General features: G+C 40.0%; 1 protein-coding gene across 10 annotated transcripts in view; it reads right to left on the bottom strand.

Annotated features, from left to right (window-relative positions):
• Positions 1-2118: 2118 nt before the first annotated feature.
• Positions 2119-15887, bottom strand: part of SEMA6D (semaphorin 6D) — a 56584-nt gene continuing 42815 nt past the window's right edge. For 2 of the 10 annotated variants that reach the window (XM_030931348.1, XM_010357821.2), the window contains exons 4-19: positions 15424-15484; positions 15239-15301; positions 15028-15129; positions 14708-14798; positions 14139-14258; positions 13351-13439; positions 12386-12603; positions 12148-12279; positions 11649-11804; positions 11386-11559; positions 10432-10572; positions 10259-10336; positions 9659-9759; positions 9247-9303; positions 7593-7760; positions 2119-5835 (exon numbers count right to left, since the gene is read on the bottom strand). In XM_030931348.1, coding sequence (XP_030787208.1) covers positions 4547-5835; positions 7593-7760; positions 9247-9303; positions 9659-9759; positions 10259-10336; positions 10432-10572; positions 11386-11559; positions 11649-11804; positions 12148-12279; positions 12386-12603; positions 13351-13439; positions 14139-14258; positions 14708-14798; positions 15028-15129; positions 15239-15301; positions 15424-15484 — 3040 coding nt within the window. In that variant the 3' untranslated portion in view covers positions 2119-4546. Of the gene's footprint in view, positions 5836-6380; positions 6474-7592; positions 7761-9246; positions 9304-9658; positions 9760-10258; positions 10337-10431; positions 10573-11385; positions 11560-11648; positions 11805-12147; positions 12280-12385; positions 12604-13350; positions 13440-14138; positions 14259-14707; positions 14799-15027; positions 15130-15238; positions 15302-15423; positions 15485-15887 lie in introns of those variants that run through there. The other 8 variants (XM_030931349.1, XM_030931356.1, XM_030931352.1 and 5 more) reach the window with 8 other exon arrangements.

Here is a 15887-nt window from a genome sequence, read left to right as displayed (position 1 = left end):
GACCTAGGGCTGCTTTGGACACTTTGTTCTTTTCCCTCCTCTGACAAGCAGATGAGACAGACCAGCTGGGAGAAATGAGAAAGTTGATCTCTCTCATGGCAGGAGGGTGAGTCCTCCTGGTGCCAGACCAGCACCTGGGCCATCATGCCACTACCTGGCAGAAGAAGAGATGCCCTTTCTTCTTAGCCTGTATCAGCATTTCAAGTGTTGCATCTGGCTTCAAAGTTGCCCCTTCCCAGGGTAACCAACTGGTTAGTCGATGGAATTTCTGGAACCAGAGCACACAGTGCCTTGTCCTGGTTAGTTTATTGTATTTGTCCCATTACTCTCTGGTTTTGTGTTCTCTTTGAAAAAAATCCCAAGTTCCCTTACCCTATGTCTCTCAAATGGGATCTGAGCATTTATCTTGAGGATTCACAGATGTGATTTTAGGGGACTGTAAATGTCCTGGAGAGGAAAGGGAAATGCGCCTTTCAGTCCATAACATTCATTAAATTATCAAAAATGTCTATGATGGAATAAGGCTAAGAACTTCTATAAGGGAGAAAAGAAAGGTGCATTTTTTAGAAGAGAAAAAAATCACTGAACTCAGAAAAACTAGTAAACAGGCAGTAGGTATAATAAACACCAAGTTAATGGAAACAGGCAATGCAAATGAATGATAATGCAATGCTAAAGAAGCCTAGGAGGAGGCTGCATGTGGTGGCTCATGCCTGTAATCCCAGCACTTTGGAAGGCTGAAGTGGGCGGATCACCTGAGGTTAGGAGTTCGAGACCAACCTGGCCAACATGGTGAAACCCCTTCTCTACTAAAAATACAAAAATTAACTGGGCATGGTGGCGGGCGCCTGTAATCCCAGCTATTCAGGAGGCTGAGGCAGGAGAATCGCTCGAACCCGGGAGGCGGAGGTAGCAGTGAGCCGAGATGCTGCCACTGCACTCCAGCCTGGGCGACAGAGCAAGACAAGGTTGAAGATGCATTTCCCTTGTGTCTTCTTTCATCCATTTGTTCAAATTCTGAGTTACAAATTGACTTCTGCAAGTCAGTGTGATGGGAGACACCTTCCACCCTCTTCTCCAGCACTATAATGGTGTGCAGACTTACAGAGACTTCCTTCCAATGATGGGGTCATTTGGAAGGCCAAGATCAGGCTCCCTGGCTGGTGGCACCACCTGTGGTGCCGGGAGCTGTGAAATGGGGCAAAGAGGTCATCCACTGGTCTTTCTCTCTCACAAAAGGATTCCTGCAAATTTTTCCTTATGTCTCTGGAGTACTGCATGCCATGATAGGAATAAACAAGGACTTCTGATACCACTAAATTACACTGAAATGCAGCACCCCTAATTAGATGACACTATCAGGGAGAGTAAGACTCAAGACAGGAATATGGCCATTGTGCTGTTCAGCAAAGATGCTGCTGAAGGTCCTTGAGAAAACATGATCACATGGGAGCTGCAGATGGGCTTTGGCCAGGAGTAGCAGCTAGAACCAAAAGGGCAGGGATTCCTACAAGCACCCCTGTTGTCTTTCTCAGAAGTGGCTTGTCACTGTCAACATCCATGAGAAGCAATGACAGCAGCCACCAACTCATTAGGTGCTAAGAAAGAGCCATAGAATCATGTTGTTACCTTCCATTTCAATATTTAGATATTTAGATAGCTCCTAATTTATTCTATTTGTTTAAAACAAAGGAACTGAGAAACTCCTTATACCAAATTGCAAGAAATGTTCACGGGAACCCTGTTTGCCAGTTATAATTTTGAACTGAAATTATGTGAAATATTTCATGCAGGAAAACAAATCATGAATTTTAAAAATGTCTGTTGAACTAGATAGATCTATGGATAATGTGAACTACTACTGTTTGCCTAAAGCATCTGACTGTTGATGCAGTACAGTTCAACTGGTTTTCTGAACAGTTTCTCATTTTTCTCAGGGGCTCTGACCTTCAGTACCAGCCTTCCAAGGAGAGAATGGTAGTGTAACCATGACTGGAGAGCAACTGTTCCAAGAATATTTTGGCAGATTTTAAAAGCAACTCTTACCGGTGTTGATTGACTTGAAAATATTTTAAAAATATAATACATTGTAAACCTCTTCAATATCAAGAGGCAAGATATAATGATTTGTATATTTTATTTTGACTTTACATGCGGTGTTAAAAACCCAAAGTACGTATTATTTACACATCCACAATACAAGTTTACAAGGTATCTATACATGTTAAAGTACTCTATAAAACAGTATAGAGCCACTTCACTTGAGGGTTACTTTTTATGCCGTACCATTAAAAAAGATACAATCTGCGTTTACCTTTGCACAAATGGATAAAGCATTTAAAAATTAAATTAACAGGATAGAGACTAGATTTCATGTTAGAAATTTCAACATAAATACTGATTGAACTCACATTACAAACTACAAGGAAGTACAATGTTACAAAATGTTATCTGGGGTCACATAGAGTTACTGTTCCGTTTTACACACGCTGGGATTAATATTGGTAAGGTGAATTCAAACACGATTGTTGTTGGTGGACTGAGTAGTGTTTATCATTGGTTGGTTTAATTTATTATTAATCTGTAATATTTTAGTTGCAAAGCTGAAGTGTTTCAAGAACAGAAATTTTAGCTTTAGCGCCTCCAGAGATCACTGGAAATCATGTTCTTTATAAAACAATGTTCTTTAAAAAAAAAAGAATAGCTGTATCAGTATTTCACATTCTGTATAAAAATGATCTGGTCTTCTGCAACCTGTCCTCCCCAAAGTAATAGGTACCAACAGTATTGTCAAAAGAAATCCAGTTGAACTCATTTGCCTGACTACAGCAGGAGCATTCCTCTGCCTCGGTACTTTCTAGATTTGGTTCACTAAACAACTGTGTGGTCTGCAGCATATTAACTGAAACAGTCAGCAGGGTTGCGCATCATCAACTGTAAGTGGTTTCTGCCAAACTACATATAAATGACGCTCTATAGTTTCTGCAGGTGTCACATTACCCAGGAAACCTCATTTGAGTTCACATTATCACTGTTTCATCCTTAGGAAAGCAGGAGTGGAATGTTTATCATGGCAAAGAATGTAATGCTGCTATGAGGTTGGATTATGTTAACAATTAATTGTTCTAGGTTGTTTCTGTGATTTTTTGCAAAGAGTCTTTTCAGGTGCTGGTTGAAAAACATTTACAACTGGCACTCAGTAAATAATGTGCTATACTGAAAACACTTGACAGATTTTAGTACTTCTATCATTCTCATGAATAAGGCACAAAATGCACAGATTCAGGTAAACTCACATGTGGTATTTACAGTATATTGTCATTACCTGCATGACTTAGGAGAAAATTCTCACATAACACAACATAGACAACATGATTGCACCACTGTTAAGTTTTCACAGACTGTTTCCGTTAAGCCAATTACAATTCCTTTCATATGTATTTCTTTTGTCTTCTATTTTTTGTTTGTTTGTTTGTTGTTTTTTACCTTGGGGGGTAGGAGGAGTTAAAGGAGGAGAAATTTTACTGTGTGGGAATAAACCACACACAATAAAAATAAGACCTTATTAATGTGTCTAAGGTTAAATAGAGTGACTCAGGCTTTGATTCACAGTGGACAGGAAAATTTTACTACTGAATACTGGAAAATAAATCAAGGATACCTCTTAATATCTTGATCTCCTTAAGCTGGCAAGACTGGAATAGAAGTTTTAATGAATAGCAGCACAAAATCACTTGCAACTCTTACATTCTGGCATTGGGTACCACGTAAGTAAAGTTCATCATTTTGATGGTCAAAGGAGCCTTGATTCTATTCCTCTTTCAAAGCTGAACCCAATGGACTCCTGTGTGAAGTAGTATTTTCTCTCGTTCAGTCATGCTCAATGTAAACAACTCCATAGCACAAAAAGATGCAATGGGCACCTAAACAAATCCTAGTGGGTACAGAACACACACACACACACACACAAACACACACACACGCAACAAGTCTGTTGGTGGCATGAAAAAAATGCCACACATGAAAAAAAAAATGCTACAGCTTGGGTCAAAGATTGAATTTTTAGCAAACTGCTTGGTAATCTACAAGTTCATTTCTTTGAGACATTACCATCTTTTTTTGACATTTGTGCAAGAGGCAAGGTGAATGCATACATATTAAAACGTTCACATTTAATGGGAAGACCACACATAATGGCAGTCTACATTGAACCCATTTTCAAGTATTTGTTCACAGATTCTTCTGAGTACTGTTATCAGCTCTTTATACTGGTAAGGTAGCCCCTGGGAGCTACACATCTCTTTAGCTTCAAACAAAAGAAATGGAATGACCAGCACCTTCCTTTGTTTTCAGGCAAGTACACAGAAGCCTTGCTGCAGTAGCTACATGTGGCAAGTTCTGATGTTGCCAAAGTTAGAAAGAGTTTCTTTGGCCACTTGGTTCTCTTAAAATACAAGCAAGTCTCTTGTTTTAAGGTACCCTTACAACATCATCCTCTCAAAAACATGGACAGGATAAAGCCACATGGGAATAGCACACTTGAGGCCTAGTATGTGTATTTGTTCAGTGGTCTGACAGATGGGGTTTGAGGAACAAAGGAAGGCTTTGGTGGCACGTCAGGTTTTAAGGACGGCGTCCTCTTTAGTCCCGTCCTAGGAAGAGTGCCATTACTGGTGTAGCTGCTCTGTCTGGAGAGGGAAGGCTGCAGATGAACACTCACTGGTGTCCCCTGAATATAGTCCACCTTTGCCCCAGTGGGGGTGGGCATATATCCTCCACGGTTCATACTAGGCTGTCTGGATAACAAAACGCCATTTGGTGAGTTTAAGTTTTTAGGCATAGCAGATATAGAGTGCCTCTGGGAGGAATTTTTGTGATAACCCCTTTGTCTTTCCAGAGAAGTCATTGGGACTCCAGGAGTGGTGGGGACATCCACTCGCTTGGTTGGGCTATTTCTGGGGAGAGTTGAAGGAGGGGAGTATAGCGATGCCTCCCGGTTAGGGACTTTAGGTGGGACCTCAGACATCGATCCCACGGGATCCAGCATTAAGTTCTGGTGTGCCATTTGGATGTCTCCCATGATGGCTTTGGGGTTACTATTTGGGTCATTCAGATGCTTCAGGAGGTCATTGAGGGTATTTCTGGAATCGACAGAACGCCGGTGATCTCTCTTACTGGATGACTTTGTAAGAGGGTGATCAATGTTTTGAAGCTTCTTTTCAGCTTTGTGAGCGTTGGAGTTTGAGAAAGACGTGTTGTAGTCATGGGTAGCATTTGGAAGAACAATGGCGCTGGGGATATGTCCATGACTTAATGGGGAATGAGGCGGCGGACTAGAGGGAAAAAACTGAGGGGTTTCTTTCCTTGAAGCCCCATGGCCATGGGCCTTTTCTGAGTGGCTCTTCATGGCCTGCAGGGTCTTCTGGTGAAGCACAGGTGTAGACTCAGGAGTGGGAAGAGCAGCCAGCTCTGGAGGTTGCCCTCGATGGTCCATTACCATGGATTTAGTGTCTCCACTGGGTGGGAGCTCTTTCCGACTGGTCAGCAGGTTACTATACAGTTTAGGAGAATCAATATTCTGTTGGTATTCCTTGACAGGACTGTCAAAGAGACCATTCAGTTTGGCAAAACTTCCACTGGAGTCTGTGCATGACTGGGCGGACTCTGCATCTTTATGGATCTTTCTGTTTTTCCGAACAAACATGTCTCGATAGCAGTATACTGCCACACCTGCAATGAATGCCCCCAAAACAAAAGCAGCAAAGACACAGGTGATGAGGACATTCATGTGGACCATCTGGTTGGACTCTCCAGACTGGACTTCCCATCGCACACCTGCAATAGACACATGGGACGTGTGAATGAGGTGCTTTTTAAAAATAATAATAAACAGCAAATGGCTTTCAGTGAGCCAACACGACCTTCACATGGTTCGTATGCTTAGCTTGGAGGGTCAAGTAGACTCCAAAATTCCTTGTATATTTTGTCTTTAATCAAACTAGGATCCCCAGAGACATACAGGATTGCTGCAAATGCCAGGATAACTCTAATCTCCCACTGATCTATATTCTTCTGTTCTTTTCCTCTAATCCCTCATAAATAGTTGTTATATGTTAGAAAGTTTAAGGGTTTCGATCTAAAAAATAGTTAGAAGTGCATAGTTTCTAAATAGTTAACCTTAAACTCATTATATGTTTTGTGGCATAATTTTCTCTTAATTCAGGATTAAAAGGTAGCTGTTAGGATATAGGAAAATATAATAATTAGCATAAACATACATTATGCTAAAATAATATCCCAATAAAATTATACTAACTTAAATAAGAACACATAATTTGTTCACAAACCAAAAATATCTGCTTGATCACTGTTAGCTATAAAAAGAGACTTTCATGTTTGCTTGAATTTTTTTTTCATTCCATCTTGGGGTGAAGCACTCTTGAATGACCGACTATGTAAGAAATCCAGACAGTCTAAGGAAACATACTATGTATTAGTTAAGTAAATTGTCAAATTATCTGAAGATATTTGAAAATATTTAAATTAGACCTAGAAAAAGAAGAGCAAATTAGTTTATAATTATTGAAATTAAACTTAACCTTTTACTGCAACCACAGACATCTAACAATTAATTTAAAAATGTTAGTTTAAGAGGTATTCAAGTCTGTTACATGCTATAAACACAGCTATCCCAGAGTAAGGTAAGTCAGAGTGATTTTGAAGATTCTGTTGCTTTAAGTTAGTGCTAAGGCCTTTGAACATTAGTTGTTTTTAATTAATGTTTAATTAATGTTACGGAATTCAGTGGCACTGTGAAAGACCAAGAAAGAAAAGGAGAAAAAAATGGTATTACTAAAGAAAGCAAAGCAGAAAGAAGAATGAAGAATGATTATAAAATTGTTTACAACGAAAACATATAAAATGAAAATCAACCGATATAAATCATAAATGACAATGCGCTGCCATAAAAACTGATTGGAAACCTGATACCATCCATAGTTTAGTAAGCACTAAAGAATAGATTTTTTTTCCTAGAGTAATATATCTAATAAGCTAACTCAACAGGCAGCTATTTTATAACTGCTCCTATTACGGCTGAAAATGATAGTTATGGACAAGCACTCTGTTATGTTTTATTGCTTGTGGTATTCAAGCAACTTAGCATCTCACATATCCTTTTCAGATTGCATTTTGAATTGAAGCTAAACAAGAGGCTGGGAAAGGTTCCTAGACAAAACATCTGATATCAGGATATTTGCAATTAATGAGTTTTGTTTTTTGCTGCGGTGACCCTTGAAATTCCCTGAAATCCAGCACGCTCTCTGCTTCTTCAGACAGAAATCAACACAGATTAGATTGTCTGAGTGGCTGCTTCACCAGCTTTTTCTCCAACAGCTTTCCACCTCTTTTATCTTTTAAGGAATGCACTCAGATATAACCACAGAACGCCAGAGAGACTGTGGCTAGGGGCGGTGGAGGTACAACCGCAGAAACTCCAGTGAGGCTCACCTCTGGAGAACCACATACTCCTCAGTGATATTAAGGATCAGGTTTCCATGCAGTTAGAGATGAGGTCCCTGCTGAGGCCTTACCCTTTGGGATACCCGATAAAGGATCAGTAAAATCAGAAGTGTTTGGATCATCTTGAACTACAAATTTCCGAGAGCTTGTCAGTTTAGGTCTCCAGGTATCAATCACTTTAGGTGTGATTTCTGGGATACTTGCCATTGTGGTAACAGAAGATGAAGATACCTCCATGTCTGTGGTGGCAAACAGATTTTATTAATATGGATAATGTCAAGATTTTTTTGATTGGTCTGTTGCATTTTTAAATAAAGTTTGAGTAAATTTGATGAGAACGTTTGCTCTAAGATTTTGCAAAAACACGCCTGAGGAAGCTACATCAAGTTCTTTCCTTTCAAGGGAGGAAAGAAAACTGAAAATTAACAGTAAAGACATATTGAGCAGATTTCAAAATTAAAGATACTCGAAAGGCTCTTAGGAAAGCCCCTGTGGTTACTAATGACACTCATGGAAAAGGTAATATAATTCCCAGGGCAGATTAGTTGCTGTTTCTTCCTTCTCTTGTGAGACATCATTTCATTTCTTTTTATGCATTCTAAAAAGCACTTTCACAGATGGTTAGAAAATCTATAGTATTTATTGGGGAAGAAGCTATGATGGAATTTTGTCGGAAAATATCTGGTTAAGTCTATGAAAAGACTTGACTTTGGATGTGATAAACCAGCTCTGCCTAAGAGGTTGTTACTAGTGGCCTCCTGTCCATATGTAGATTGTTCACTACACTGAGGCTCTGCCCCCCACAGTAAAACACCGAAGGAGAGACAGACTTTGCCTGTACTCTCCAAAACTGCTGGGGAATTTCTTCCAAAGAGTTAGCAGAACCTAATGCAAAGGCAATGGCATTACAAACTGAACGAGGATATTCTGATACGTAAGATCTGCCATCTTTTTCTCCCCCTGAGGAAAGGAATTGCTGGTGAGTTTTAGAAGCAGCAATAGGACTGGGAGTAACTTAACCTTTTAGCATGTCCAGTACTGATTTCCTCCAAATAGATTTTCCCTCAAAATATAAGGCTACGCTTTTAGGCTAAAACCTCAGAGACTGCAATTCTGACTGGTGCAACGATTACAGAAGAAGATTCCAAAACAGGTACACAGAGGCTTGGAGAGCCCACTGAACATCTTAATACATCAAAAATCAGCTTCATTCCACTGAAGCCTTTTTCACATGACCGAGACCACAACATTCAAAGATTCGCAGGATGAGCGCAAACCATTCAAAGATCTCTAAAACTTTTAAATACACATTTATGGGAAATGTGTATTTGTTTACTAGGTCATAGGAAAGGTGAGGAGAGATGGGGAAAAATAATGAAATTCCGCCATCCATTAAATACAGATGACCAGAAGAAACATTCACAATGCAAAGAGGTGAGAAAGAAGAAAGCTTGGGTGGGCGTGCGTGCAGCTGGAATGCAGTCTATGTTAGCCCATTTGAATTTTCTTAAAGGATGTGGCTTGGTCAATGATGAAGTGTTAACATGCTATACAAGGGTGAAGTGCTCAGTAAGAAAAGTCTTTTGGTACCATCAGTGGGATTATGAGTCAAAGCGGAAAAATGAAGGGCTGCCAAACTGCGCAAAAGGAGGGGAGAAGGGGCTGAAAATGCTGAACTGAAGGAAAGAAAAGGTTGTTAATTCAAAAAAATTAAAAAAAACTAACCAGATGTTGGACCGCCAAATATTTTGTAATCTGGTGTAGTTGAAGTAGGCAAAATTTCTAAAAGAATTAAAGGAACAAGTAATCAGTGAAAAGTAACCAAAAGAAAGCAAAAATTTATGAATTCCAATTAACTAAAAAAGTAAAAAAAAAAGACTATAAATTAAAAAGATTAACCTACTGGTTAGACTATCTCTCTCTAGATTTCCTACAAAATTGTAAATGGTGAAGAAAAAAAGGAAGCCTCTTTTCTAATGGATCCCCATGATCAAACAGCTCAGCTTTTGCGAAGTTTAAGTTAAAATGCTAGGTGGTACGTGTCCTGAGTCATTAAAAAGACTGATTGTAAAATCATGTCCACGTGCAAAGGTGGTCCAAGAGAAGCTCCAGGTGGGAATGGAAGATTCTGTCTTACCATGGCAGTCCCCTAGATGAGCTGTGTTGCCGAATTCTGTGTCTTGCTCATATCCTTCAGCACTGTGGTTATGGAAAGCAAAGAAGTCTTCGGTTAACAGCCTTCATAGGAACACAAGTGACAACCAGAGCAGAACCAAGAACACAGACTGATTAGTAAGAATGTGCAGAGAGAAAAAAAAATTTTAAACATTTTAACATAACTTGCTAAAATGGCTATTTCTGTTAAAAACTGGTGAACTAGAATGTTTAAGAGAACAGAAGAGAATTGGTTTTTTCTCTCCATCCATTTCCCTTAAGTATTACTAGGTCTACCATTTCCCTTAAGTATTATTATGCCCTTCCTTCTCACATCTCCTGGTTTTCATTTTCCTGTTTCTTCCATAACAAAAAAACAAAAAACAGAAAGAAAAAAAGGAAGGAAGGAAGGAAGGAAGGAAGGAAGGAAGGAAGGAAGGAAGGAAGGAAGGAAGGAAGGAAGGAAAGAAAGAAAGAAAGAAAAAGAGAAAGAGTAGTGTAATTGGAAGTTTTCCACAATTTCTAGCTTTAGAGACCCTGGAAAGGATAGTTCATCCTAGCTCATGTGAGAAAGTATACTTACAGCATTCCTGGGGTCACTCTACCACAGGATCCCTGGCTTAACCAGCCACAATACGGGTCACGAGATGCAATACAAGACCTGTATAACACCAAACAGAATGTAACTTGGATTTTCTCATCACCAAAGGTTTTGATGCTGCAAGACCCGGGGTAAGTAAAGAAACACGAGCTTACTTTTTACATGATCCATAACGCTCACAGCGACTGAGGGGGATGCGGATAACGCAGCTAGAGAATGCCACATATAAAGCGTGGTGATCTTTATCCAACTGTAATGAGATGACCTTTTTGTCTTCCTCATTCTCAGCACTGCACCTATTTGATGGGATACATTTTGAAGCCATATGTTTAGTCAGTCAAGTGTGGTTTGGTTTAGCAATTACTGAGAGCTGGGAAATCATAAGGAATATTCTTGGTAACAAACCAGGCAAGTACATAGTTTGGGAAATAATAATTAGTGATTCATCTTCTACTTCTCTGCACGGTTGGTTAAATTTCAGGCTGGACAAAGGGTTTTTAAAGATTGCTTTCCTGTTATGATGATAGAAATGAATTGCATTTGCGAAGGCCACATTTGACTATAGAAATAAAAAGGATCGTGTTTTAATGCATTTAAATTTTCCTGCGTTAGATGGTTCTGGTTCTCTCCTTAGTCCCCTTTGCTCCATTTCTCTCTTTTATTTCTTGTTTTTTAAAAAATGGTCTAAATATTCTCTTACATATTAATGATAGGAAGGAAATGCTTAACTAGTATTACATTCTGTGTATGTGTGTGCGTGTATATTTGTGTGTGTGTGTGTGTGTGTATGCAAGCTCACAACTGTCTGCTGCATGTAGCATCTTGGAATATATCTGCAAGATAAGAGAGGTGCTGTTAAAATGTTCTCATAGTCTACAGGTGAAAAACAAGCGCTGAATTATTTTTAAACTCGTCAACTGTTCACCCTCCTTGCCCTAGTAGGCTCGGGTAAAAAACAAACCCAAGATTTACTTCAATGAGAAAAAAACACAAAACACTATTATGCCAAACCACGGCTAATTTAGAGGGCCAAAAGGACATGACTAGATGAAATACACGCCGGAAATTTTTGAGCAGTACTGAAGGGTATTCTCGTAACATACACCTACTTTGCATGGTTGTAGGCTTCAATCTCTTCCAGTAATACGCTGTCGTTCAAAGAGAAAGGACTGGTCTTTGCCAGAACTTTAAGTACCACGCCAGCTTCAGAGCCAACAAAGATGACTGTGTAGTTCTGGTAGGGTCCGGCAGAATGGTCCACTGCGATGGCTGTCAGTCTGTACCTACGAGAGGCGGGAGCACAGATCAGAAGGGGAGGCCAACGGGCAGAGAAAACTTTGGATAGGAAGGAGTGTTTCCCATACAATCTCACCTGACCCGAGTCTTTGTGAACCAGGGCTCATCGGCAATGGGTGGAACAGCAGAGTCCATCAGAGGATGAGATTTGATGAATGACAGGGTTTCATCCGGGAAATCGATGGAGGTTTTATAAGCTTCTGCGAGGCCGTGTTTTGCACAACAGCCAGGCCTGAAAGGAAAACAGCGTTCTTTTATGCTCTTGGCTGCCCCTGCCACACCATGTACTGTATCTAAGGAATAAGTGCATATTCTCAGAGAAGAGGTCAAGGGAGGAAGGAGAGTGAGTGAAACTAAAGAAGCAATGCTATGCCCCTGAACTCAGTGGGCTCTCCATTCACACTCATGGGCTTGCAGGTCACAAGGCTATGTCTGCTGGCTCCATCTGAGATGCTGCAGAGAGACAGACCCCTTCCTGGTGTGGGAGGCTGGCCAAGCTGCTCCCTGAGGAGGGCTTCTTCCAGTGACTGGAGGGTTTTGTTCAAGACAAAACCCTTTTTGACTTTTTTATTTACCTTGGCTTTGGGACTTTGTCTTCGGGAACTGCTGTCCAAACAGAATCTGGAGTTTTCTGTTCCTTAAACCGTCCTTTGAATACCTTTTCAATGTCATCCATGCTAAATGCACAGACAGCGGAACCAGGGATGCTGAAAAGGAAGAAAACCATCAGGAAGAGGCTGGCGGCATGGAGCCTGTCTTGGTTCTGACAGGCATGTACAGAACATCTCTGCAGTGCCGGGGTCCTGCGCTCACCTGTTGAGCTGTGTGGTAAACACCCCGACCACAGTGGGGAGGCCATTGATTTGTATTATGTCTGTAATAGACTGCAGAACATCAAAGTAGAAAAACGAATCTCCAGGGACAGAACAGTTCAGCCGAGCCTTCAGAAATGAAGTCCAGTGTTTCTCCAGGACCCGCTGGGAGCCACCCATGTCGTTTTTACAGATGCGGGCCACGCGGGAATATACAGCCTGGCCAACAGACAGAAGCAAAGCAATGGGGTTGTGAGCATGGAAAGGAATGGAAACAAAATGATACTATTTAAGGGAGGGATAAAAAATGCTAAAGATACATCTGGTTCAAAAGAATCTAGCAGTCTTCTCTCTAGGGGTCTGTCCAGTAAGAAGGTAAACTGGATTCACCTATGGGAAAAAAAAAAAAAGAGCCACTGTTTTGCTAAACGTGCTCCCCAAGAAGTGAGCTGTCTATCTGCCTTGCTGAATGAAAACCATTCCAGCACTTGGTCTCCAACTCTGCTTCCTGTATTGTTAATGAAACGTGTCGTCTTTCAACCTGGCATAGAAGGGGTTGCAATACTTTAAAATCACATGGGCCTTCACTGAAACACTAAAAATTGAATGGGGTCCCTACTTTCTATCCTGCCTTTTGACACTGAGAAAGAATAGACTATCAGTGATTTTCTAAAGAGTAAAAAAAAGCATCCGTAGCTCAAGGGTTCCTGTAGAACACTCTCTGTGGCTGCAGGAAAAAAAAGGAAATCTTCTCAAAACTCAAGGCTGGTGTTCCCACTCAGGTTATTGTTCAGATGTTTTCCAGCAATTATTCTCATGATAAGCAACCCACCTCTCTGCAGTTGGCCCTATGTACACTGAATTGAGAGCTGGAAAACATGCCAAGGGAGCATCCTTAACTCTATCACAGTGGTCTCAATTTCATGCAGTACAAGTCCACGATTCAAGCCAAATGCATACACTTGCCTTGCCTAAATTATTATGTTCGACAGCAATTTCTCGAAAGAAGAAATAGACATAGTTTCCGTATTCTATGGCATGAAGAAAGTGTGGCTCTGAAAGAAAAATTAAAAACAAACTGGTTCCTAAAGAATAATTCAATTAGCATAAGACCCCGACTGCAAGGCATGACTGACAGATGTTGCACAGTTACATTCAAGCCAATAAGAACTCCAATCTGCCAATGATTTTGAGGAGTCCCAATATGGGTGTGTTCAAGCTTCAGGGAACCCGTCGTCTCTTAAGTCAGCTAATGGACTGTAAAAAGACCTACAGGGAACTGAACTACAGCAAAGGTCTTTGTTTCAACAGATTTATTCATTAATCTATTTAACTAGGGAAGAAAACCTCTTACACTGAAAATAAAAAATCTTGATTTCTAGACTTTGAAGAACAAAATGGCTCTCATACAGACTAATCGATTCTCTCTGTTAACTTTCCAAGATGGGTAAATGGCAAGTAGTATTATGTGCATTTAGAAGGTTAGACAAATTGGTACACACAGAGATGAAATCTCTCCCCGCTTGTTTTTTGAGGTCACCTGGGATAAACACCTGGATGAACTTACTCTCCTGAGGTGGCTACTAGTCTCCTCATTCCCTGTCAATGCTCCCGTTCACAACCAAAGCAGTGTTTACTTGTTCTAAATAAACAATATAAAGTCATGTGCTGAACTTCTCGATGGCTGTGGCTGCTGTCCCCACTTGGGCCATCCACTATCCTGGTGACCCCAAGACACTGCTCTTCAAAGGTACCTTTTATCCATTTGGAATCATATTTTATTGTGCGAAGGGCAGATCCATCACCCATGCTTCGATAAATAACGGCATCACTGGCCAAGAAGTCAGCCACTGTGGCAGAATACAGCTTCCCATCTGAAACCGAAGTTATAATTTTGGTAAGATAACCATAATTATCCTGCAGTGTGTTTGCTTCAGTAGTGTGCTATGCCCTTTGCAGTCCTCTCACCAGTATTACCATTATCTATACAAATAGGGCTGCACCTGATACATCAACGTGTGACAGGTCAGCCATGGGATTATCTAATTTTACAGATGAGGGATCTAGGCATCAAAAAGTTAAGCAACTTATCTGGAGTCATTGGCCTAGTTAACAACAGGGTGTCATAATACTTATAGTGTGCACTGAAATATTCTTGTCCTTAATTTCTTCTTTTTTTTGGAAATTTGTGCATAGATTTTAGCCTTTCGAACACTTAGATCAAGGTGGGTATCCAAGTTATTAACTTTTACTCTTCCATTACATTCCTTTTTTGCCTTCAATGTCATTAATCATTTATATTCATTAGGCTAGAGGATCTTACCAGCAAAGAGGGCAACATTGGTTTGTCTGGCATCAAATGGGCATCTTGCCAAGCCACTAATTTCTTCCCCATCATATTCTAAGGTACTCAACTACAAAAGAAAAATAAATAGCCAGTGTCATATCTATTCAATGTGCCTGTCTGAAGGCAATACTGTTTTATTTGTATTAAAATTCCATTTGAAGAATTCTGTCTTTATTCTTTCATAGCACTAGAGATAAAACAAATTACTGGAAAGCAGAAAGGTTTCAACTCTAACAGCATACCAGTGAAGGGAGAAAAGTTGATCAAAAGAAGCACATTGCATAAAGTATACTTACCCTGTAGTATCTACACATGGGATTGAATGCATTGGTACCACAAACAAAAACCATCTCATCGTTTCTTGGAACAAATACTTTGATAAAGTTGTGGCATTCATCCTAAAGAAAGTAGTAGTAACATTAATATCTGACATTCAAACGTGCTGGCACTGTGGTATCAAGCCCACAGAAAGACTAAATCTAGCAAACATTTGTCTGTTTAACTCACTTTATGCTTGCCTTTCATAGCACAGTTTTCTCGATCCTGTTGTCTTGATCGCCATGTCAGTTTCTGTATTAATCAAGCAAAACCAAAGTTTAGTTTTTAAATGGGAACATTTTGGGGGTAGGGAGTGGAAAAATTAATCAGGTTCAGAGGGAATGTAAATAAATTTGCCAACTACAGTTGCTCACCTTGCTTGGTATTACTTCTGTTTTGGGCATTTCATTTAAGTTTACTGTATAAACTTGATCCCTATTGGAAATAAGGCAATAAAACATATCATGTGAATACATAAAAATGTTAAGCTGCTTCTTATTTTATTTTTACAGATCTGCCTTTATTGTGTTTTAGAGATCATCTGGATTTTCTCTGTCTCAAACAAAGTCAACAAAGAGTACTTTTTCATTAGTGAGATGCTTTTATACATCACTGTGGTCAGAGAGCAAAGAAAGCTCTTCTCTCCAGGCATGGGTCAAACTGCTACTTGGTATTAGCATAGACATATTTCTGATATTTGCTTGAGTAATTCTAAGTTAAAAACGCATAAAGAAAGGTTTTTTTTTTTTTCCCTGCTGCTTTAGGAAAAAAGAATGGTGTATGATTTCTTGATGGCAGTAATAAAATAGCACCGCTGAAGGCTTGAGCTTTGTATTTT

The sequence above is a fragment of the Rhinopithecus roxellana genome, chromosome 5 (genome assembly GCF_007565055.1).
Source record: "Rhinopithecus roxellana isolate Shanxi Qingling chromosome 5, ASM756505v1, whole genome shotgun sequence".
NCBI lineage: Eukaryota > Metazoa > Chordata > Mammalia > Primates > Cercopithecidae > Rhinopithecus > Rhinopithecus roxellana.
Note: the sequence above shows the minus strand (reverse complement) of the source record. Positions and strands in the feature narration are given on the sequence as shown.